Consider the following 25030-nt stretch of genomic DNA (forward strand, 5'->3'; position numbering starts at 1 on the left):
CAGCGGTTGCTTCTCCTTGCAGGGCATGCCAGTGGGCTCGCCCTGTGCTGCCTGATGTCCACCACCCTCGGCTAAATCACAAAGTGAATTACATGGAAAAGGTGAGGAAAGCGAGTGACAAGCTGGTGCTTCCCCGCTTGCTGGTTGGATTGAAGAGCCTGGAGGGAAGTGACAGGGAGACCGGGCAGGCAGCCAGGGGGCTGGAGTGTTCGGCTGCACTTAGGGGATGAGGGGTGTTCCTGACTGTGCCACTGGGGCTGGCTTGAGCGAGCCAGTTGCGGTCACGGTGGAAGGGGATTTCGTGCCTTTCCAGCCTGCTGCTGGCAGTGGGAGCAGAGCAGGTGTGTTGCTAAGTATGGGGTTGGCTCTTGTGGAGAGGCATGTGGCATCGCATCCAAGTTATTCTGGGTTCCCGTCCGCTGCCCTGCTGAGGAATGGCTCCTACGTAGCAGCCACGTGGCTTTTTGGCCAAGGTGCTTGCCTCCTCCCCCTGACCTTGGGGTGAGTGTTGTCAGTGGCATCGTAGCCCCTACGTCCTGCTGCCACCTCTCCTGCCCTGCCAAGGAGTTTTGAGGGCTGGCTTGTCCCATACTGTCACCTTAAGCACATTTGCTTGATTGCAGGTGTAATTAAGGTGTTTTTTTTTTTGTTTTTTTTTTCACTTTTTTCTCTGTTTATGAACTTTTAATAACACCTAGCAAGCAAACGAAGTGGGTGCTAGCTGAAGAAGTCCTTAGGGGTGGATGAAGTTTGTTCTTGCTTTTGATAGAGCAAAAATTGATCCATCTCTGTGTGTGTGCTGATATATGATGTTGAGTCCGGTTTAACACCAAGGTCGCGGGTTCGATCCCTTTTTGGTCCCCACGTGTTGCCTGATCTAGTTGAGAGGCGTCCCTGCCCATGACAGGGAGGTTGGATTAAATGATCTCTAAGGTCTCTTCCAGCCTAGGCTGTTCCATGATTCCTTGTAAGTGCCTCCAGGCCAGGACCACAGCCCTGAACCCGTGAAGGCTGAAGGCCCTGCAACAGACTGTTCAGTTAATTCAGAATTTGAGCCACTTGAATCAGGGAGTTCCCATTGTGAGGGCAGCTGACTTTGGAGGATAAGGTCTTAAAAATAGCCTGCAGTGTGAGTGCTGTGCTTATGGCCTTCTGAGGTTGAAGGGCCTGGGGGATGCGGGCAAGTTGGAGACCTGTTGGAAAGTCTGACTGTCACAGAGAGTTCAGCTGCCAGTCTGGGAGACGATCACCTCTGTGGAGAGTAAGGCTGGAAAGAAGGCTTCAACTGTCTTGAGTTTCCTTCAGCTGAGGCTCAAAGCCATTTTTCTTATCCGTTGCTGTTGCCAGCTCTGAGGAAAGCTATGGATGAGACTTTATTTTCGGTATTTAGCTGGGAACTGAACTGGTGACACCAACTAATTTTTTTGCAGAGAGCCCCTGAACAGCTATCACATGATAACAGCTTTGGGTTTCTCTTAACCTGGGCAGGGTTTGAATAAGCTCCAAGGGACTGAAGGCTCTTTGTGTGCCATCTCTGCTACTGTGTGAGGCCATTTATTTGTATTTTTTTATTTTCAGTGAATCATTGCCTTCAATGAATGTCTTTTCCTTCCCTCCCCCATCTCTCACAGATTCTGAAACCCTCAAGTGCCCATTCTCCGATGAAAGAGAGATCACGGGGTAAGTCGTTGTCCCCTCGCCGAAGGCAAGCCAGCCCTCAGAGACGGGCGTGCAGAAGAGACAAATCGTGAGTATCCCTGCTGCCATTGCTGGCAGATCAGAAGTGGAGGGTGATGCTGTATTATTTTGCTGTATATGTGGTCCCTGGCATATATAGGAAATGGTAGCATGTATCTTGGTTTCTTGAGAGGCTCCAGAAGGGGCCGGTACTGCTGGTGTTCTGGCGTTGCTGTGCTACTGCTGCCTGATGGCCCCTCTGTGTGGTGTCCTTGGAGGCCCCTGATGGCCTTTGCTTAGTTCAGTCTTAGAGGGTGTTGGATGGCTGTGAAGGTGGGAGCGTGGGGTTCACCTTTTTCTTTTTTCAGTCTTTATACAGTCTACTTCCCGGAGAAATGAACCTAGCCTGGTGTGCAGGGAACGCGCACAGGAGGGAAAGTAGTTTGGTTACGTTTAAGGATGTTCAGACATACGTATTAAAAGCAGGAGGAGGTATCTGCCAGCCGTGGTGGGGTGCCCTGCTGTCACGGTCACTGAGACAGAAATTGGATTCTTTGCGATGAGCTTTCGTGTGGAGCTGTTCTGATGGAACAGTTTTTGCTGAGGACTGTCTGACTTACAGGGATAGTGAAACAGTGAGCGTTTTCTCTTCTTGACAAGCCAGAAACACGACTTGCATTGTATTCTTTTCTTTTTTTATGCTGATTAAAAACAAAAAGTCAAAAAAGCACCACAACAACAAAAAGTCAAAATCAAAAGGACTACGTGCTTCATGAATCCTAGCTAATGGTTTTTATTGAACTGTGCAGGGAAGGATGGTCTAACTGCAGGCAATACCTCTAAATGGATAAAACTGAGCTTCCAGATCACAGGCCTTTTACAGCCACTGGCAATTCAGGCTCCCATACCTTAGATGTGGAAGAGTTGAGTTTTAGCACTAGTGCTTCATGCCAGGAAGCTGACAACTGTGAAAGCCTATACGTAACCCAGATTAGTCACATATTTATGATCCTTGCTTTTTAAATAGGCTCTCAGACTACTGTCTCAGCACTTATTTATTTATTTTAAAGCAGCTAACAAAGACATTAGGCTAACTTTCTAAAGATAACTTTGAGATACGTTAGTGGCAGATGATTTCACAGCAGGCTTTTATTTTTACGTGTGAATTCACCCTCAGTCTGTGATGCTGTACTTTTGGCTTCGTCACCAAAAGCTCCTTGTTTAGTGCGTGGATAATTATAGTTGTGGGCTTGGCTGCTTCAGGCTTTTTCACTTTTTGGATTCACTTTGAGGAATGGTTTCATATTTGGGTTTCTGATAGTGCTTCTGCAGTTGCTGGAGTGGATCACATGTGTCGGGAAAGAAGAGTGAGTCTTGCTGAACTTGGAGACTTGCCAGTTGGGCTGGTTTCCTGAGAGTGCTGCTGGACATGTGGCTGCTCTGCAGTGGCCAGTTCCTCCCTGGCAGCTTTGCTTTTTCAGGACAGGAGACAAGTGAAGTACCAGTGGCTGTTCAGTGGCTTCAGCGCTTGTCAGGTGCTCAGTGGTTCTGCTGTGTTGCTCTGAATCTAGAGCAAATTATATATGTCACCATGATAGAAGATCCAGGAGCCAGCTATAGCATGATGTGTGGAACAGGAAATCGAGAGCAGACTCCACACAAGACATAGAAACATTAAGGTTGGAAAGGACCTTAAGATCATCAAGTCCAACCTACACCCCTACACCACCATAACACTAAACCAACTCCTGAAGTGCCACATCCAGCCGTTTTTTAAACACACCTGGGGATGGTGACTCCACCACCTCCGTCAGCAGCCCATTCCAGTGCTTCACCACCCTGTCGGTGAGAAAGGTTTTCCTAATATCCAAACTTCCCCTGCTGCAACTTGAACCTGTTTCCTCTTGTCCTATTGCTATTCACTAGGGAGAAGAGGCCGAAGCCCGTCTCACTGTAGCTGCCTTTCAGGTAGTTGTAGAGAGCGATAAGGTCTCTTCTCAGCCTCCTCTTCTCCAGGCTGAACAGCCCCATCTCTCTCAGCCTCTCTTCATAAGACTTTCCCTCTAGTCCATTAATCATTTTGGTTGCCCTTCTCTGTACCTTCTGCAGCACCTTGATGTCCTTCCTGTACTGTGGAGCCCAGAACTGCACATGTACTCAAGGAACAACCTCACCAGCGCTGAGTACAGGGGAGACCTTCATCTCCGCTCTGGCAGAAGGCATTGAAGCGTCTCAGAGCAGGCAGGAGCCCTCACAGCACTTGCTTTGTGGCCGTGTGACAGTCCTGCAGGTCCTGTACAGCCCCGTCACAAGACTGGCCAGTACACTTGGAAGCAAAAGGGGAGCAAAGGAGGTTTTGGCAGGTCCAGAGCCCTTGAGTAGACCCAAGAGGCTGTCTCTGTTAGAAAAGTGACACCAAGGAGAAGAAATGGCGCTTCTGTGCAGTAGCGCTGGTGGCTCGAAGGCTCGCTGTGCCTTTTGCCTCGGTAGTTCTCTGGGTGTTCTCTTCTGGCCATAAAACCCTTCTGTTGCCAGAATTGAGATCTGCTGGTTTCTGCAACGGGAGCTCTCTGAGATCTGAAAGGGGAATGGCACCTCCTCATCAGGGAGGAGCTGAATGGCACATACCAGCATCTACAGTGCTTGACACAGGACGAGAAGTACAAGAGGGAAAATTAGGTATTTTTTTCTGCATATTGATGGATCTCCGAAACCCTGGTTGCAGTGAGAGGCCTTTGTGTTACGTGCAGAGAAAGGAAGACTTCTAGGCTTTAGGCTGAAATCCTAGCTAACGAATGGTTGGGCTTAATCAACACTGTGTTTTGTTTCTTTGTGGATCTCTTACTCACGTGCTGTAATTACAGCTTTTAGAGCTTGCAGGGGAGGGGGAAAGAAGTGTTTTGCTCTAGTGCGAGCTGGCACGGGCTGAATAACATTCGTTTGAGAGGCTTCACCTGCTGATGACAAGCTGTTATTACAGCCTGGGTTTTGTCAACAATAGAATTATATGGGCCTGCTGGGAGGAATCTCCCATTGAGCAATACCTGAACTAGAATGTTCTTGCTGGATTGTTTCTGAAGGACAAAGGCTGAAGTGGTGCTTCAGGACAGAAGTGGATTTTACAGTCTCAAGCCTTTAACCTCTCATCCTGGTTCCTTACTAGTTAAGTAAATGCTGGTGGTGGCCACTAGCAAGATCACAATAGTGTTTTTGCCTGGAAGTACAGTTACAGGGTATGTTGTGTGCCACAGGTGCAATGCAATAAGTGGCATGTACCTGTCTAAGAGACTGGTATGTAGTTAACTGAGCTGAGGTAACAGTCCATGTGCTCTTAGCCCACAGCTGATGTGCTCTTGCTAAGGGTGGCCAACAGACAGGATGAATAAAGAGGATAGAGGGTGGTGTGAGTCTGTCTAGCAAGTCTGAAGCTTTCCGGTGTCCACTTGTCCTTTGAAATCACAAAGCAGGAGGGTGCAGTAAATTGCAGCCACTGTGCTGGAACAGGCAAGGCAGTGCTTCATCCTCAGCAGAAGTGCTTGGAGCTGGAGAGGTTTGGGAGAGTTGATACAAATTTAGAAGAAAGCATCATGCGGCAGCCTGAAGCAATCTCTGCTCCTAAATGTCAGTTCACCAGATTTATTTCCTTTTAATTTCATACTGAGGCTTAGCACATGCATGGTCTTTGCATGCTCACAGCAGCACTGTCCTTGTGTGCTTCTGGCCTAATTTAGCTATTGGAAGTAAAATTCTGTTAGTCCATTTTATTGGGATGGCAGGATTATATTATTATATCATTATATTATCATATTGTTATACTATCTATTATATTACTATAATAATATTATATGATATTATGCAAAATCAGGCAGATCCAGCACAAGACAACTAGCGAATACAGCTTATTCACCTGCTCCTTGTCATGGCACTTTGGATGAGAGGTGTGATCGGATGGGCCAGTATAGCAGAGGTCCTTCGCTTCAGAGGGGATGCTTCATGTCAGGTCCTTTGCCAGTCAAGGAGAATAGGGGCAGCAGTGCCTCCACTCCAGCAAATCCATGCCTTGTCCTAAAATCTTGTGGAGGACAGTCTGTTGGTAGCTACAAACTAGAGAATTGTTATGGAGTGGAAATGGACACGTTGCCATGGATGTGCAGTGACTCCCCACCTCTCTCGGATAATCAGAAAAGGTTGAATCATCATGTGCTGGCTTTAACTAAAGAGGAGGGAGAAAAGGGTTGAAATGGAAGAGGATCCTTAAATTTGAGGGAGGGAGGAAGGATAGACACTGGTAATTTTGTACAGTGCATTTCTTGCTGCTTTCCGACTCCTAAGCGAGCTTGGAGGGATGCAGCTTGTAGCTTGCTTTCTGGTGAGTCAAATCTCATCTGCTCTAAAGGAATAAAATGGAAAAATCCAATCTTAAAATGATTTCTTCAGGTGTGATCCCTTCCTGTAAGTGCCAGAGACCAGTGATGACACCTTCACTTCTGTGAAGTATTTAAACACCAAGACAAACACAAGGCAGGGTGGCACTTCCAAGGGGAAGATAGGGAGTGGCCAGCAGGTCAAGGGGGGTGATTCCGCCCCTCTACTCTGTTCTTGTGAGACCCTACCTGCAGTACTGCACCCAGCTCCAGAGCCCCCAACACGAGGACATGGACTTGTTGGAGAGGGTCCAGAGGAGGGCCACAAAGACGATCAAGGGGTTGGAGCACCTCTCCTATGAGGACAGGCTGAGGGAGTTGTGTCTGTTGAGCCTGGAGAAGAGAAGGCTACTACAGGGGCACTACAGCAGCCTCCCAGTACCTGAAGGGGGCCTGCAGGGATGCTGGAGAGAGACTTTTTATCAGGGCATGTGGTGATAGGACAAGGGGCAATGGTTTTAAGCTAGAGCAGGCTAGATACTAGGAAGAAATTCTTCACTGTGAGGGTGGTGATACTCTGGAATAGGCTGCCCGGAGAAGTTGTGGAAGCCCCTCGCTGGGAGTGTCCAAGGCCAGGCTGGGTGGGGCTTTGAGCAACCTGGTCTAGTGGGAGGTGTCCCTGCCCATGGCAGGGGGGTTGGAACTACATGGCCTTTAAGGTCCCTTCCAACTCAAGCCATTTTATAGTTCTGTGGTTATTAAGAGGTGTTCAGGCAAAACTCCAGACTGCGCTCAGTGCGTAACAAGGCAGAAGAGCATTAGTTGTCCATAGCAATGTCCCCAGCTCTCAAATGGTCTGCAAATTCTCAGCAGAGGTCTGGTATTTAACAGCTCTGCTCTTATATAAATAATTATAAAATCAAAGAATTCTAAGATGTTGCTGATGCTCTGCCACACGTGTATGTATGAAAGCTATGTGACCCTGCCGCTTTGGGCTGCAGCAGTACAGCTCTTGGATGGGTGCGTGCAGCCGGCAGCGTGCCCCCGACAGGGCAGGGTTTCCCTGGCAGGAGAGCTGGGCTGGTGCACCGCGTTGCCTGGGGCCGTGCCGGCTGCCCAGAGCGGCTTCAGCAGCAGCACGCAAGAAGGACGTACGCATCAGCCTCTCGCCTGTGTGGACTCGGGTCACAGCTGCTGTGTAATGAGCGCAGGGTCAGCACATGAGCTGGAAACCAGGTCTGAGGGGTAGGAAAGCACCGGAACCAGTACCAGCTTCACGTTGTACTACTCAGGCTTTAGCTGTGTTGTTGTAGTGAAACGGACATGCTGTAGCATGTGTTAGGAGGAACGTGTATTTTGAATGTCTCTCTTTAGAAAAGCAAACATACAGTTTAGTGCGAAAATAGCCTGGAGTAAGCTCTCAGATGAGACACTTCCAGGGACCCTAAGCCACCAGGAACGTTTTGGTTTGACAGATTTCTTACAGGAGCTTTTCCATTGCTTGATAAATAGGGAGAGGCTGATTGCTCAGCTTCATGATTTTATTTAGTTCAGGTTATTGATACGCTTAAATGGACCCAACAGTGTACATGTACATGTGATTACTCCAGTGAGGCTGGACTGTATCAGGGTATAAGATGCCTGGACGCTGAAGGGATTTCATCTTGCGTTTTCACTTTTGGCTCTTTCACATGGACCTGGCCAAAAGGAAAGGGCCAGTTCGGAGAGGCAATATGCTTGGTCATGTGAGAGGCCTTGCCTGTTTGCTCTCAGTAGTTTCTGCTTTATTCTAAATGCTGGAGTTGGTCATGGGTGCAATGTGTCTGGTCTTAGCTACTCTTTTAGGCCCTCTCAAGTCACAGGCCGCAGGATGGGACAACTTAATCTTTGCTGGTGCTTGGCCTCAGAGTAGCTCGGTCACACAAGTTCACGTGACAAATTCAGCAGAATCGTGCTTACAGTGAGAAAATTAGATCTGGCCAGTCCCATTTTGAAGTGAACCGGTCCTGATCCCAGAGCTGCTCTCTCCACTCCCACGTGGTCGTGGGGGATTGCCGGTGAGCAGCGTCCTCTTCCCTCCTTTGCTTGCAGGCCTGCCATGGTGGACAAGAAAGGAGACCTGGCCACGCTCAATGAGGTAGGCTACCAGCTCCGCATCTAACAAAGCCATACGCCGCACAGAGGGCTTCCTGGTGCTTCCACTGCACGTTTTTTTTTACCTGCACTCCGTTGGACGGAAAAAGGAATGGAACTATTTATTACCTTGTGGACTCTTACGATAGAGGCTTTATCTAGAAAATGGAACAGGGGAATTTTTTCTTTGTGGCGGCAGCATTCGTTTTATTACAATTTATAGAAAAGGCATCAGTGAAAAGAACCTAAAATTAGGTTTGGCAAGATAACAAGGTTTTTTTTTTTTCCCTCCATCATGTAGCAGGTGACTCCAGTGGTGTGAGTTTCTTCAAATAGAATTTCCTGTGCAAGTATTAATTGAATTTGGGCATTGTGCTGGGCTAGTAGCATTGGGATAACTAAGAAATCATATTCTTAGTGCTAAGATGTGCTGGGGTGCAGTGCAGTTTAAAAAAAAAAAGTCTCATTCAGTATTAATATTTAATTCAGCAATAAAATCAAGCAGTGCAGAAGTAGCATGAGTTTTTAAATTACCTCACTAAACAGATATGCAAAACTGTCAGTATTATTGTTTTATAAGTAATTTGTACTGTTTCCCAGCACTTCTGGTAGTATTAAAACAGCACCAGGTGTTTTACTGCCACCTGTATTATTATTTTCTGCATGTTGCTGAAAGATGTTAAGTAATAGTAATATGCAAGTGTGTTCTTAAACATTGACATCTTACTAGGCAAAATGATGAAGCTTTGGGTTTTGGGTTTTTTTAAATGATGATAATTGACTAATGAATTTTTAAACTTTCGTATTTTTTTTATACTTTGTCACAAGCTTTTAGTCTTTCCAGACTATACTGCTGAAGCACAAAACGTAGAGACTGCCGTTCTGTGGAGGCAAGCGTTTACCTGTCGGTTTGTTTTTCATATGTATTCCTGGAATAATGGAAAAAATGTCAGAATTGCTAACCTGAGTCTATATGCTTTTCTTTCAACATTTCTGTGTTAACTTTGAACCTTGTCTTTGAAAGGCTGAGCGGTCTCAGGTGGTGATGCCTTGACATCTTAAATTAAGATCAGACATCACAGGCTGAAGTTAGCCTTCTGCCGTGCTGCTGTTGGGAGTTTTTCCTGTATATCTTGTAGTAACAACAACTTAGACCTGAAAAAGGAAGCTTGTAATGGAACAACATCAGCAATAAATTGTATGTCTCAAATAGCTGAAAATCAAGCTTGTCTGCTTCCTCCCTACTCAGTCCTTTTGTTCTAAGACACAGCTAAGGACCTCGGATGGGCGGCAGTGTTCTCAAGTGATGCGGTAAGGCTTTCACTGGAGGTCTGCTCCTCCGCATTAGCAAAGTTCTCTGGAAGCATTTGAGTGCTGCATTCCTGGAAATGTTTCATTAGGTGCCTAAATAGAAACTGGATTATTGTACAAGTCCAGCCTTTACCCTTTTGTGCCGTGCTTACAGATGATACTGCCATGGGCCTTCTTGTGTACCTCCCCTCCTGGGCAATTACTTTTTTGGATCTCTATGAAGACAGGACATTGTCACAGAGCGATGATAATGCTTATGGCAAATGGAACAATGTAAGCTGCTGGAACACTTACATGAGCTGGCAACTGAACGGCTACAGGAGGAGATGGTTCCTTGTACACAGACCTCATTGCTCGAAAAAGTCAATGAACCTCACCTCCCTATGCCAGGAATACAACACTGAGACCTAGCAACCTTCTGCAAAACCGAGGCTTCCTACTACGTAATTTCAGAAGGTCTAGAAAGATGACTTTTCACGTGTATCGCACTTGTTTATATGAGATTACCACATCAATTACAGGGAGGCCTTCCCATCCCTCTTTCTACAAGCTCTTCCACCCCTGTGCTCACAATAGGATTTCGTCTGCTTCAGGAGCGAAACTGAAGAGAGGGAAATACTCTTTTGGTAGAATTTCTTGTGTAATTTGATATCAGCTACAGTTTCAATTTTAAACTTTGTGCTGTTCAGTGTCTCGTAACCTGAACATTTTTTTTCATGTATCTTGTAAAATGATGTAAAAAACTTATTTTGATCAGCTATATCCTATAGCCCAAAGTTATCTGAAATGTTTCATGGATTTTCTATAAAACCATGGTTTACTTCAGCTCAAGTAATGATGATTGGTATCTAGCTTTTAACCACTGTCCAGCACAACGAGATATTTTCTCTTAACCCCTAACTCATACTGAAACCTTTTAATGCTGTAGAGCTGTGTGACAAATTGATTTTGGTCCTTGTTTTGAAGTTGAGCCGAAATACTCTCTTAAAACTTGTTTATGATGGCATTTGTCTTAAGTGTGGTTCTAGTGACTGTTCTAACTTGCTGCCAAGTGGTCAAATAGTGTAGAAAACATGCATGACTTTTATTTTAATCACTTGTATGTTTATGCACAGAATGAAACTTGAATAAAGTATCACGGTAGTCCTTTTTTTTTTTTTTTTTTAATGACTTAGGGTTGTTTTCCTGTCCTGTCAAGGTTTCTATTCCAGAACATATTTAAGTTGTTTCAAAAATCAAGACAGGACAAATGACAGTGAGCTAAAGCAGACTTTTAAAAAGATGATTAATCACCTGCTTCATTTATTGTTCTACAAAGAAATCACTGAACATAAAGCCCTTAAACCTACCCTATAGCCAACCATTAGTGGGTTATGCAAAGAAAGGCTGAAACAAGTCTCTAAACCCTGAAAATACATTGTTAGGGAACAGTGAGCACCCCTGAACCAGCAATACCAATGACTGCATTGTGTCACGCAGCTCCTGCATTTTCCTTGCAGTAGTACCTTGGCAACCTACTTTGCACAGAATTCAGTGTATTATGGAGTAAGTATAAAATTTGATAATTTAATACATCAGAATCTGTCATTTCAATATAACGACTTGAATAACTGAATGGAAAAAGCACTTCCTACAGGTGTTCAATATATTCGAAGCCTCAAAAAAGTCAAGGACTAATATTTTTTTCCTATAGCACATGAATTAAGTTTCCTATAAGGTTTCATGTTTGTTAAACTTTTCTACTTCAGATACTTTTAAAAGGATTCCAGTGCTTGCTACCTGTATTTAAACTTTTAAAAGTTAGAAGCAACTTTTTGGAACATAAATATTTGCCTTACTGCACAGCTCTCTTCTCCCTTTGAAAGTCCAATCTTGCAGCCTCTAGGTAACTGAGGAAATCTCTTTGCAGAAGTATTTAGCCATAAGTGTCTACAGAGCAATTCTGTAGTAAAACGTTACTTTCAGCTCGTGAAGTTTGACTTGCACACAAACTCCCCTTTAATTGAAGAAGCACACAGTTCTCAGAGAATAATCCGGTTTACTATGTTTTACAATAAAAACCATTTACAGAATCTCCATGAAAAATAATGCCATTTTGAGACTGGCACAGATGTTTTCCATTATCAAAGAAGAAGCTAATGTAAAATCTTTTCTTTCTCCTTTAAAGACTTCCTAAAGTAATTTAAACATTAAAAAAAAGTCTCTTTAAAAAGTCTACTTTACACAACATTAACAAATCAGCATGCATGCAAACTTACTTAAACCGAACCAGCAGTGCTTGAATTAACCTTTAAAAAATAGTAATAATTACAGGAAGAGAGAAGGTGAAGGTAACTTTACCGTCACAAAAAGTCCTTTGGATGTCACTGTTCAATAAGCCTGAACTCTGCTAGCAATGGCAGGTGGTCTGAAGAGTTATTTTCATTGGGAAGACCATTAACAGTCCAAAGATCTTTCTCTGTTAGAAGTGCCAGCCTACCAAGAAGTTTCAGACCTCCATGAAGAGAATCCTCTGCTCCTGGTTAAAAAAAAAAAAAAAAGTAGAAACATTCATCAGTGTGGGCTAAAAATCATACGTTCATGCATAGGCAGAAGAGGAAAACAGTATGGCAGAAAGAATCTGAAGTTGTTATTGTTCCATGCAAAATCAACCAATAAGGTAGTTCAGAAATTCTTCTTTGCTGTTTTTCTCACAGTAGAACTTATAATCAGTACAGCTCAAAATACTCAGAAGGACATGACCCCCTCCATTTTGTGGAGGGATAAACTGGAAGTAGAAAGAGATTTATTTGTTCATTGTAACGCTCCTGAAAAAGCCTCACGCAATCCCATCCTATACTCTAGCACAACAGCATTGCTGAACAGAGCTGACACTCGCAAAATTAAGCATCTTTCTTAGAAGAGTTACTGGCTCACACAACATTTCATTTCCTGTATCCTCAAGCAGACAGTTTTCCAGCAGGCAAAGCCATACAGGGGCTTTTGCTCATAAGGATACCCTTCTGACATTTCCCTTACCTGTTCATTGTGAGAAAGGGAGCTTCCTCCATTATTTCCTGCTACCTATTCCTAAAATTGCTTAAAAACAAGCAAACACACAAAAGAAACACCACACTGCTTATGGAAGAGGGGAGGGTGACTCACAGCCTTGCTATTATTGTACCTTCTTATTCGACTAAAAATATTTGTGTCTTCATTAAAAAGAAAAACTAGAAAACCATCATCAGCAAAGAGTAACAAGCTTTTTCCAACTCAAGTAAAGAAATTCCATTGAGAGTGAGATCCCTCCACGATGTGACAAACAGACTTGAGCGAGATGCCTATTCAGCAGCCCTGGCTATTGCTTTCAGAGAGCAGAGGTGATTCTGAGCAGGCCGAGTGCTTTCAGGAGAAGCACAAACAGCAACTGTAACTGTGACAAAAATATTTTCTGTGTGAAAGTCATCAGCAATTTCAGAACTGTTATGTCTGAACCTGGTACTGGCTTACCAGTGGGCATATTTTAAAGGACTATCCAGCAACTGTTAAAACTCCTTGGATTGTTCAGCAGCCCCGCTCCTTTGCCACCTGCCAGCCTTCCACCAGCAGCTGCTTACTGCTGCTCTGAAAAGCTTTTTTACTACCAAGATGCCTCAGTAGCTCTAGAGCACACGTCCACCCAGCCCTTAAGCCACATTTATCACTTGACACAGCACCTGCACGTCTACAAAGCAGCAGTTTGTGGCTACAGAGAGCGTGGTCTGCGGGCAGTGACTGAGGGCAGCTCAGAGCACTCCAGTCAGAGCCAGCAAAATCGAGTCCTGCAGGACTCAGGTAGATACTGAACTCTGCTTTCACAGCAAAGCCCAAATACCAAACTAAATACTTGGCTCGGCATGACACAGACTAAAGCACAAAAACTTAAAAAAAACCCCCCAAAGCCAAAAAACCCCCTGACCCTTTAAATGGATTTAAAAAGTGATCAGTCAGCCTAGACCAGTTTCAGTACTCATTCAGATTTTGACAACGTTCAATACAGAGGCCCAGGTCATCAGAAAACTGAAACCTCAGACTATTAGTTTCTAAGAATAAAACACCAGTTTAAACTACTTGGAGAATTCTAATTTGGTCCTGTGCTGTACTCCGATGTGGGGTAAAGAATCTATTTGAAAAATAAGAGCAAAAAAAGTGCTCTGGCTTTGCTGGGGTGATGATGGTGCAATGAAATTCATAAGCAGGTGAATTAAGATTAAATTTTGCACAGGGGTGCACTCTGAAATCACACAGCATTGGAAGTCGTCTGATACTTCTCACATCCTAGTTTTCCAGTCAAAGCTTTTACTTTTGTATTGTGAAGCTTCTGTATTTGGTATTTCACGCTAACATTTGCTGTGCACATTACGACAAACGAGACCTTTGCACACCAACTCAATGCATGTTAACTGTTGAGTCTCAAGGTATGAGACGAAGGTGGCATTTAACATCCTGAAAACAATGGTTTATAAAAACTGATTTATAAAAAAATCAGTTGCAGTCTGCAGAGGAGAATCCAGGTTTCTTTGTCCTGAGTTCTGCAGAGCCATTTCTGTGACAGCACTGCTCTGCGCAGTCGCCTCTGAGGGGCATAAACCGCAGACCTAATGATGACGTGGGGAGCGCAACTGCTCGGAACCAGCCACAAACGCCGTGAAGGGCAGCGCCGGGTTACCCGTGGAGAAACACACCCGCAGCGGTACCGCGTCTGTCTTGCACCATCTGGTGAGTTTTAGCTGCAACTGCAGTCAGGAGAGAGCCGGGCGCTTCTCTTCAAGCAGAGGCCACGGAGGTCACTCGAACTCGACAGATCTCACAATTTGAGAAGCAACTTTCTAAGAAACATCTCATTTATCAGTTTTAAATCACATCATAAATTGCCGTTCACCGTTCTGCTGATTGGATGATTGGAAATAGCGCTTTGTTGTAGGTCTGAACGACTGACAGCAGGATTTCTCAGGTGCTACTTAACATTGCTGCTTTCCTGTGTCCTGAGCCCTTTCTCCGTGCCAAGAAGGCAGCTACAGGAATGCTCAGTTAGGTGAAAAGGTTTGCCCTGTGTGGCACTACATGTCCAGCTGCGGTTAGTCTGCAAGGCCAGACACGTTTCTCAGGTAACAGCTGACCTACAGAGCACTACCACGAACCTCGGAGCTACTTCATGCGGATTAAATTAGCACTACATTTCCCTTGGAAGAATCACAGATCACAGAATCACAGAATTGTTGAGGCTGGAAAAGACCTCCGAGATCATCAAGTCCAGCCTATGTCCCAACACCACCACATCGGCCAGACCACGGCACTAAGTGCCACATCCAGCCTCTCCTCAAACCCCTCCAGGGATGGTGACTCCACCACTTCCCTGGGCAGTGCATCCCAGTGCCTGAGCAACCTCTCCGTGAGGAAGTGCTTCCTGAGATCCAACCTAAACCTTCCCTGATGCAGTTTCAGGCCGTGCGCTCTCATCCTGTCACTGGTTGCCTGGGAGAAGAGCCCGACCCCACCTGACCACAACCTCCCTTCAGGCAGTTGTAGGGAGTGATAAGGTCCCCCCTGAGTCTCCTCTTCTCCAGGATAAACATCCCCAGCTCCCTCAGCCTCTCCTCATACAACTATCTGAACATCTGAACATTCCCATTCAGCACCTGTGAAAAATAATTTAAAGATTTTTTTTTTTGTTTTTACCTGGCTGGGCAGCAGTATCATCGTTTGCTGCAGAATAGAAAATATAATCCACAGTGACAGCACTTCGGGAATGACAAGTCGTTACTTCTGGTATCCCAGTTTCAGGAAAATAGTGAGAATAGACTGAAGACAATTTAAAATGGTGCTGCAATTTTGAAGACAAGCTAAACATGAATCAAAGAAAAGAACATTATTTTCCTGCCTTTCCTAGAAAGAATAAACAATGAAGAAATACCAAACAGTTTGTATATCCAGATAATTCATTTTGTTTGTAACCAGGAACTAGCATTTCTCGCATGCAATCCATCCCACAGCCTTTTTTGTTAGTGGCCTAAACCTCTGAGGGCAAAATGCTGGCAGCTTTTTCAAGTAAAAGGCAGATACGTAACAGCCTATCAAAAATGCCTTAACTGACACTTGACACAGAGCTTTCACCTCCATCTACACTTGTAAGGTTTCGTGTCCTCACCCAGCAATCTCTCCCTCACACAGGCTGGAAGTGTATCCATGAGAGCAGTTTACATGAAAGCAACAAGCCCATGAACTCAACTAACCAGGCCCTTCAGCAACCACAGAAATTAAGATTTTTGGCTGGTTTTCTTTCTCTCCCCTAAACTAAAGCTACCAAGTGCTTTCAAGTTAGGCTACGCCTAATCTTTCCTCCACTCAGGCTCTCATTTTGTCTCTCCCCAACACCTGCTAAGTCTGTTTCTCTTCAACTCAGCCCATCTTGTCTCAGCTATTTTTTTAAATCTTGAAAATTGCTGCAAAACAGCAATTTTCTAGAAAAAACCACTCCTCTCTCCCTCCCAGCTGTTTGCTTCTATCAGCTCTGCACAGCATCCATCACTCAGCTGTACCTGCCTCACCTCACACAGCTGCATTTTAAACCTGGGCTGCAATGTTCTGGTTAAAACCTAAGCAATTAAAAAAAACCCCAACAAACAACAAAACACCAAATACAAAAACCAGCGTGTCCCCTGCTTGATTTAGAGAAGAGACAGACAAACATGCCAGTTGGTACAACGCAAAACAGCAGTAATTTCTCTCTTGTTACATGACATCCTTTTTAAGATGAGGCACAAAACCTGCAAGCAGCGTTAACACATGGCACGCTTTGGATTTACAGCACAGAACAGGGCTTCCTGCCATTACTTAGCTTCTTCATTAACAAGATCCACCAAGGGTTTTAATATACCTATCTGCAGCGATACCAAGATCTCAATTCTGATAACAAATAGCTGACTGGGAGCCTGACATCACATGTGTACAGGTAGGACAATTCCTTTCTTCTACGCCTTACTTTATATGTCTTTCCCTGTTTGGTCAATATCAATATAATACTCCAAATTTCTAGAGGTCAAAGAACTCAAATTTACCCACAGAACTCCTGATGAGGAAGATTCCAGGATCTCTCCAGTTCCTTTTTCTCCATCATCCCAATTTGTATTCTAAGATTTGATTAGCACCCATAAAGCAATATCTCAAAACCAGTAAAAGGAGAGAGAAGTGCCAGCACTTATGCAGCTGGACAACGCTATGTTTCAGCTTTTCTTATTTTTCTCCCATACCTTTAAAACACAGTTTCTGCAACTGGAAGGTCACAACTTTCCTACCATGTCACCACAGAGCAAGGTGTTCTGTTTATGCCAAGAAGTGCCAAAAATCATCAAAAGCGTTCTTTCAATAAACAGAAAGTACCCTCTGAAAAACCCTGACACCTTGTCTCTGCATTCTGAAATAAATATCTGCAAGCTCCCACAAGAACACATCCTCCTTCGTTATTACCAGTTCTAGCCCTGTGCTGTCTGATCACCCTTTTCAGGTTTAAATGGACGATGATTTTTTTTGCCAGATGGGCAGACTGGGTTGGGTGAGCATCTTGTATCCATGTCTGGAATCAGATACAAGTTTGATCTAAAACCAAAATCAACCCCCACAACTAGAAATCAGTCAAGGGCTTCCATTTCCCTCCTCCCCCACCACATACTTTTCAGATGCTATTACAATCTCCTCAGTGCTGTCCGGTTTTGCTTTCAGTTTTTCTCCTGCAAAATCAAAGTACATTCACTTTACATTTAAAAACAGGATGTAGGCAAGACCAATATTGTAGAGCTACATAAAAGCTACATAAAAAAAATAAATCTTTAGGTACACATTTTTTGCAGCATGCAAGATAAAATTGGCAAAATTGGATTAAATTATTCTGTTCCACTGTAAGATCCCCTCCAAAGAGTCTTTCAAATTACATTGCCCTTATTTAAAGCTGGGGTTTTTTTGACAAAGAAAAAATGGTGGCTGAAAGATACAGTAACGCTCAGCAAGGTATTACTTGCTTTTCCCACTTGTTCTCTAGAGTGCCTGCACTATAATATGTAAATACTGAAGCAGAATCTAGGTTTGTGCTGCATCCCTGTGCTGCGTTCCTCCCTCTCTCTTTTCCTAGCCACAGCACAGCTGGCTTTCGTGATGCAAACACAGCCATTTAAATATTACACAGCAGCTCCTCAAATTTCTAGCTATTATCTCCTAGATTCAAACTTGCAAATCTTTATGCGAACAAATAACTTTACACTAATGAATCCAACAAGGAAGGCCTGACAGCTCAAGACCCACTGTTTCCCCCTCCCGCCACTAGAACAGAACATCTGTTTTTCAGTGCTACCCGAATGGTATTTGCAAAAGACCCCAGAGTTCATCAATTCAGAAACTGACCTGCATTTTCTTCTTTCTGTTCCTGTTTTATTTCATACATACAATTTTGTGAAATACCTAATTTTTTTGGCCAAATTGGAATAGATAAGATTCTTTGTCCCCGTGGAAACTGTTCTTGTCCTGAGACCTAAGACAGACAACACGAGCTTTTTTCAGACAGAAATCTGATTTAAGAGACCAAAACAACAACCCAAAACCTGCTATGGGTTGACTTTTTCTAAAACAAAAAACTTTTTAAAAATCTCCATCCCCTTAGAATACAGCTTTTGTAATGGCTTGTCAAACCCATAAAAATAATAACACCCCTGATGTACATGCCCTTCATTTACACTTATCAAGTTCTTTGCGGCTACGCAATTTTTCAGGATAATTCTTGTGACACTAAGCAGAGAGACAAGAACACTTTAGCAACATAATAGGACTGAGCATATACATCTCCCTAATGGACACCTACTTTATCTTCATGATGCTTCTTCTTCTACGAGCAAGTCAAGTCAAAATGGAGCTTGAAGCAACTATCCACTAGCAACAAGCACCAGTGGAGCTATTTGGTTCATATTTTCTCATTATATGCACTCCAGTTACTTTCTATTAAAATAGCATCCAACACAACAAAATCCATGTAACCTGAAACAGTTTAGCTTCAGCATCTAATTGCAGTTTTGCCTTTACAATTATTCTAGCCATTGTAATTTAAGTCATCTTTCCATGGAATACACAGTAGGTATTGGATTAAACAGTTATTTTATCCTACTTAAAGACTGGGACACATAAACACAGTGATAATAATCATCCTGTGAATAACTACATTTCAAGAACAACTCACTGGTTTGCAGTTTTTTAATTTCAGAATGCTAGAAGTGGATGGAATATTCTGTAAGGCACAGGTAATGCTTATTTTAGTAACTCCACAGCAACTTCTGCCTTGCAGACTGTGTAAAGGGCACTAAGATTGGTACTTACCGTAAATAATCAAAGCTACAGCTTGCTAGCACCACTCAAGTATTTCTCTTTAAACAGCATTAACCCTTTTTTGTGAAAAGTGAAAAGTATAACCTACCTTCCCTATGGCAAGTCCTTTATAATTTAACTTTCCTTCCTTTATGAATTTGTACAGTGGAGAACCAGGAACAGAATTGAAGTCACCACAGATGATAATTGGACAGAAGGTGCCGTCCTTCTGAGGGGCAACACTTGCAATCTCTGCCAGGAGCATTGCAAGCTGGGTCAGTTTGATGTCCCCTCGCCTTGGGTTATACAGCAGATGTGTATTGGCTATACAGATTGCAGCATTAGTTTTACAGTGAAATCTAGGCTGCAAAAGCAACACGAGTCCAACATTGTCCCTGTCCAACAGTGGAATATCACGACGAAAAAACTCCACGGGATTTGATGAAATCAGGCTAAATTTGGAAGTTTTGAAGCAAATAGCACAGCCATCGGGTTTTCTCCCTGTCCTCATTTTATACTCACAGTGATACCCTGCAAGAAAGGCAATTAAAAACGTAAAATACCATTGTATAAATAGAGATTATAAAAACAATATGTATCAGAAAAACCTCGTGCTACTTTTCTCCCGTGGCAGTCAACACCCAGTCTGAAGTACCAAAGATTACATGAAGTTCACACAGGAAAGCAAACACAAGAGTCTTTCTGTCCTGTTTAGATACTATAGGAAATGTGGTCTAAGACTTTTTTCTTTGTGATGTGTAAGCGTCTACATACTTTAAGATACCAGGCATGTTCTTCTCTCCTCATGTGGGGAAAAAAACTAAACTGCAACAACAAAAATCTCCACAAGTCACATAGAAGTGAACTTGAGTATTGAAGTTTTTTTTCTGGATGTTACCGCAATGGTTTAGGATATCCAACAGGAATACTGGTAGGAAACTCTTAAGGTAGTTTCAAGAGAGCACTTGATGAATTATAAAAGGGAGCACACAACATTGTTGCATGTGATGGCAGGAGACATGATTCTATAACCTAATAGAGTTTGTTTTGAGGAAGATGATTACTGGTGCATGGGAGAAGACAATGTATTGCTCATAAGAGTTTCATCATACCCAGGGACTCCAAACTTGACTTGATCTCTTTTCTATAGTGGTCTTCTTGGACTTCTTGTAAACAGAGTACCTAAGTCAAAAGGTTACAATTAAAAGATATTAGTTAAGTACAACAAAATAGTACCATATCATATTTCTTTTGGCCAATCTGTACAGGTATAAAAACAAAATAATTCAGAGGCTTTGCATCACAATCCCACAAAAGGATTCACTCTCCTACTGAAAATGCTCTTTGAGATTGTGACGAGGGTCCCAATTCCTCCCACCCTTCCTCATAACAACCTGAACCAAAGATCAACCTCAAAACACTCCATTATAAGAAAGTTCTGAGCATCTTGGAGCCTTCTCCTTGCACATGGCTGTAACACACAGGTTTACAACAGTCTTAGGACTCTGATGAAGGACTGAGTTCCTGAAGGGTAATGAGTTGGAACTGCTTGCTGAACTCCAGCAACAGACTCCACTTACCCAGTTGACATTAGCTTATTTTTAAGCAATATTCTGAAGAGTCTCCTTCACTTTAAGGTTACAGTTCAAAACAATGAATCAGTTAAAAACATATATGCCCTTTAGTATGAAATTCCCCTGCAAAGGGCACCTGCTCGTCATGACCCAGCGCATGCAACACAAGGCGTCACCTCGAAGTTTACTGACTTGACTTCCTGATTAATAATAAGTGATGTGTCCTCAAAAACAAAAAACTCCACAACCAACTAAGAACACGGTATTTTTCCAGACCCCAAACATAAGCAGAAGTTCAGAGTTGTATTTCAGTAAAGAACAGCAAGTTTGTTCACAATTCAAATAGTGTGGAGTACGAGGTGAAGAAAGAAATGAACACCTGAGAGGAATACTTTTGGATCAGAGCCTCACATAAATGCTACTAACATCTGCATCTTTCTCTCAGCCTTGAACATTAATCTCAAGCGAACAGAGATCCACATACCAGCCTCATCACTCCAGTCCTCACACAACCAAACAAGTAAAACATTTGAATCTGAGAAAGATTTATGTGAAGAAAGAAAGTTTTGAAATTATATTAAAAAAATAAAATAGTGTATCAGCAGAATATCAAATTCATGTCAAAAAACCATTCCAGGATAAAAAAAAAAGCAATTATGAGTGACATGTACTGTACAATTTGTCATTGCTGTAGTTTCATGCTGAATACACCAACTGCATAAGCATAAATCAAAACTACTGTTAAGCATAATGTAACTGAAAGCTCTGCTGGAACAGCAAGAATTTGCTACTCCAGTTTACCAGTTCTTAAGGAATACCTACAGGCTCATTTTCTACTCACATCTGCATTCAGCTGTTTGATTTCTTGTAGAATGTTGGGAAATCTGTATGTCCAGATTAACAATCGTTGCCTGCAGTGTTTGTACAGGTGGGAGTTATCTTCTAACAAATTCTGTGAGAGGATATTGTAGGACATGACTGTAAAATCAAACTTTGCCTCGCTGTCTGTATTGCTTTGGTCAGTTGCTTTATTTTCAAAGATTTTCATTGTTCTACTGTGCTGACAGAAATATTCCCAGTGTCTTTTGACAGTTCCTGTTAAAAACACACGAAGCAGAAAAAGTTATGTAATACAAGATATGACTTCTTACTCCTCTTAGAAATCATTCTACTGACAACTATTTGTCTTTCAAATTGCTTAAGCAATTCTAAAAGCTTATTTAGCAGTGATTTAAACCCTCTGTTTAAGATGAACTTGATATAGGCATCAGTAAAAAACAAAACAAACCCCTGCCCCAAATCACAGCACAAAACCATTATATGCCCTGGATTTCAAACTGCTTTGAAATTAGGAAACTGGCATGTTTTAAGGAGAAGGTCGCAGTCAGACTAGACCACCCTGCTCCCTGTAGGAAGGCTATCAAACTGGTAAGCCAAACCCAGTCTGCTGACAGTCTTAGGCTGCCTTCTGCCACTGTGTCCTCGGTGGAGATGGGGTTTGTCAGTCTGGGACACACCCTTTAAAGCAGCATATGGGCATCTTGTTGATCTCTCTATCCACGACTAACAAAGGCTTAGGAATCAAACAACCTACCCTGTTTGTATACAGTCTGAAAAACTCGGCCATAAACCCTGCAGCTGGGTCCACTACAGCAGTCCCAAAATAGATGATGAACCTCATAAATAATTAATAAGCCTCAGAATTACCAAGAACTTCTGAAAAGGCTTACTTTGCCTTTCCACCATTCCTGGTTTCATATGTATTTTAGTATCACTATATAAAATTTTAAAAGAATATACCTGACCATCATTAAGTGTCCCATTATTTTTCAGATACGTATTTCTCCACATACAAAACCCATGAACAAAGATCACAGAATCAGAGAACTACAGAACGTTTTGAGTTGCAAGGGACCTTTAAAGGTCCTCTACTCCAACCTCAAGATGCCTTTCAGCCTTTATGTCTGAACTCACATGAGGGCACGCCGAGGTCCAGTTTGTGTGCTATCAACCAGAAGCAGACTGCAGCTACAGCTGTTAGTAGTAAATTTCATCACACGCTTACATTACTCACAATTTCATCTAATATTTGCAATGAATCTGGAAAGGATTTAATCCTGTTTCTATACTGAGAGAGAGGCCACACTGCTCCTCAGTGGGTATCTTTAAGTACAATCACCTTATAATACGCTAACGAAAGATATTAGGAAAGACCACAAGGCTAACCACACTCTCAGATAACGATATGTTGAAGGGTATTAAGAGAGGTCTCAACAATAAAAGCACAAAGCAAAGTCCCTTCCTTCAGGTCCTATAGATGGATATGATGTTTCTAAGCCTTAAGGATATTTGTGTGGAAAAATTCCTTTGGGATGCTGGTGGCATCTGTCACCCTTTTTCAGTCGTAATACACTTCTTTAAAAAAGTAAATGGGAAGTTGACTTAAGCAAGAGGGCTTTGATTTTGACTGTGCGCCTTCTATTTCACACTGGACAAAACTGTTTGTACCCACAATATTCAGTAAAACATTTGGATGCTATGCGGAAGATTTTATACGTAATAAGCTAACATGGACACTTTGGAGTTTCATGAGTCTGTTACTGAGTCGGGGAGACATCCTTGCACTTCTTGTTTTATTTATCCAGATGAGCATCTTTGCATTTTGCTCCACCAGTCGTGATCTGACACAAAACTTGCTAACATGCCAGCGGCAGAATAAAGTTGTGAAAACAAACCCACACAACAACACCAGAAGCAAAGACCATGAAATCTCAGTCCACTAATTCTCACTTATCTAGGTCGCAGATAACTCAACTGGCTCAGAAAGGAACCGATCCAGGTCGAGCAGGGCTTTCGAGCGCAGGTGCAGTGCAAGGAACAAAGCTATGCAACTGCCAGCCCAGCTCAGCCCTACAGCAAGTTAACTAATGGTTTTTTTGCTTTAAAAAGTTCCCAAGTTAACAGACATGACCCAGTGAGAGACACCTGAGAGAGTGTTGTCTGAACCAAGCTCAGGACTCCCCAGCTGGGCAGCCCTTCACACAACTGACTGTGTTCCACTGCCAAGCTCAGCAAACCTCATTCCCGCAGGCTGTTTGACAGCACAAAATGCAAGTTTGCAGACTGAACAGTGTTACAAAACTGCAACATTGTAAAGACAGATGTTTTCTTCAGAGAGGTGCCAAGAAAAACAGTAACTCAACAGGTGCAGGCAATATTTCTTGTAACTTGTTAGATGTATCTAATGTTACAAATGAACAAGGAAAATAAGCAAAGAGCATCTTTTACCTTTCTTGCTGCCATATTTTCCTTCATCCTGTGCTAAAGAAAGACATGATGATTCCTTCTGATCACAGGAGGTTGCTGCTTCAGGAGCTGTAGTGTCACGCTGGCCACTGAGTCTTCTCTTCTTTGTCAATGGTTCTTCTCCCTCGGATTTCATACTGGGGTTAGGTAGGTGAAAGCAACAGCTTTGTGTGAAGTTATCAAGCTGCCAGTTAGAGTTCTGAAATTGTCTCCAAGGCGCCAAAAATGGAGGGAGTCTCCAGTTTGCTGAGACATCAGCTGGAACAGGAAGTGGAAACGAGGCCCAGGGATAGTGTCCGGCCCATCTCACACAGCTGCAAAAGGGGCTGTTCAAGGAAAAGAGCTGAAAACCATTCCAGTGGGTGATCCAGTCTCTGCCCAGCCTCTGCATGTGACGGGGCAGCATGGGGTGTCTACAAAAGAAAGCACAGATTTCATTTCTTACACATAACTACATCTGCCGATAGGAGGCTGCTGACAGGAGTCATCCTGGTCGTGACTTAGACAAGGTATTCCTTCTCTACAAGTTAGCACATATACAATATTCAAACCTCTTTGGATACAAGGTATTTAAACTTTTGTCTAAATGATATGCAACAAGGAGTTTTACAAAGCCGCTTTCTATCTTTCTTCCCCTTCAGATTTAGGAATACCAAACTCCGTCCATCCGAATAACTATTTACAATTTATTTACTGACTCGTTGAATTCAACTATCAGATCTTTGAAGTGCTCAGTGGAATGACCTTATAGAAGGTCACTTTGGCAAGCTGCATTAACTTTATGAGGCTATTGGAAAGGAATCAGAAAACCACTTTCCTTAAAGCAGCAAGAAATTTGTTTAAAAAGCCATTGACTTGGCTCAAACCACAATGTTGCAAGAGAGGGAAGCAGAGGTAGTAACTCTCATGGCATCTCTGACACCAGTTTGTAGACTGCATTTGTATTCTTACTTCTTCTCAGGCATGAAACCTGCAGCTTAGTGATTAAAAACATAAAGATCAGGTGGCTTTTTCTCTTTTTTTTTTTTCAGAAAAAGAATAATTAAAAATTTAAAACGTTGCTCAACAAGAACACAGTCAGTAAGGCTGATGAGCGACATCAATCTGCCTCAGCTTCCTCATTGTTTAAATAAGGCAGAAAACCTCCCTTCCCAAAAGCCCAGCCCCAAGCGAGCGCTGCCCCACAGCCCCCCGGCGAAGGAAACCCCCACCCGGCGCTGTGTTTTGTTTCCCGGAGCGGCCCTGCTCTGGCTAATGGCGGGTACTTAAAACCAGAGACTATCGATCCCCCCCCACACCCCA

General features: G+C 43.1%; 2 protein-coding genes across 3 annotated transcripts in view; one reads left to right on the plus strand and one right to left on the minus strand.

Moving 5' to 3' along the window:
- The window catches only part of VASH2 (vasohibin 2), a 30489-nt gene extending 22263 nt beyond the window's left edge, over nt 1-8226 (plus strand). The window contains exons 5-6 of the mRNA XM_009872500.1: nt 1632-1747; nt 8133-8226. Coding sequence (XP_009870802.1) covers nt 1632-1747; nt 8133-8202 — 186 coding nt within the window. The 3' untranslated portion in view covers nt 8203-8226. The remainder of the gene's footprint in view (nt 1-1631; nt 1748-8132) is intronic.
- A 3280-nt stretch (nt 8227-11506) lies between these two features.
- Nucleotides 11507-24136, minus strand: ANGEL2 (angel homolog 2 (Drosophila)). Of its 2 annotated transcripts, XM_009872502.1 has the most exons (9): nt 23711-24136; nt 21264-21517; nt 19961-20030; nt 18958-19379; nt 17898-18024; nt 17173-17230; nt 15183-15346; nt 13144-13149; nt 11507-11997 (listed from the first exon to the last, which is right to left on the minus strand). In XM_009872502.1, the coding sequence occupies exons 1-9, from the start codon at nt 24132-24134 to the stop codon at nt 11849-11851; spliced, it is 1674 nt and encodes a 557-aa protein (XP_009870804.1). In that variant the 5' UTR covers nt 24135-24136; the 3' UTR covers nt 11507-11848. The 2 variants fall into 2 exon arrangements, with proteins under 2 accessions (XP_009870804.1, XP_009870803.1); XM_009872501.1 differs by lacking the exon at nt 13144-13149 and having other exon boundaries at nt 11507-12003.
- Between the last annotated feature and the right edge of the window lie 894 nt (nt 24137-25030).

Source organism: Apaloderma vittatum, unplaced genomic scaffold (assembly GCF_000703405.1).
Source record: "Apaloderma vittatum isolate BGI_N311 unplaced genomic scaffold, ASM70340v1 scaffold7817, whole genome shotgun sequence".
In the NCBI taxonomy this organism is placed as follows: Eukaryota; Metazoa; Chordata; class Aves; order Trogoniformes; family Trogonidae; genus Apaloderma; species Apaloderma vittatum.

What these genes read in the sequence shown, in the direction of transcription:
- ANGEL2 (XM_009872501.1), bottom strand. Translation starts at nt 24,134, where the DNA reads ATGCTGCCCCGTCACATGCAGAGGCTGGGCAGAGACTGGATCACCCAC. An exon ending in TCAAACAGCTGAATGCAGAT is followed by an intron (nt 20,031 to 21,263) that starts GTGAGTAGAAAA and finishes CTTTTGACTTAG; the next exon opens with GTACTCTGTTTACAAGAAGT. An exon ending in AAGGACTTGCCATAGGGAAG is followed by an intron (nt 18,025 to 18,957) that starts GTAGGTTATACT and finishes TGTCTGTCTTAG; the next exon opens with GTCTCAGGACAAGAACAGTT.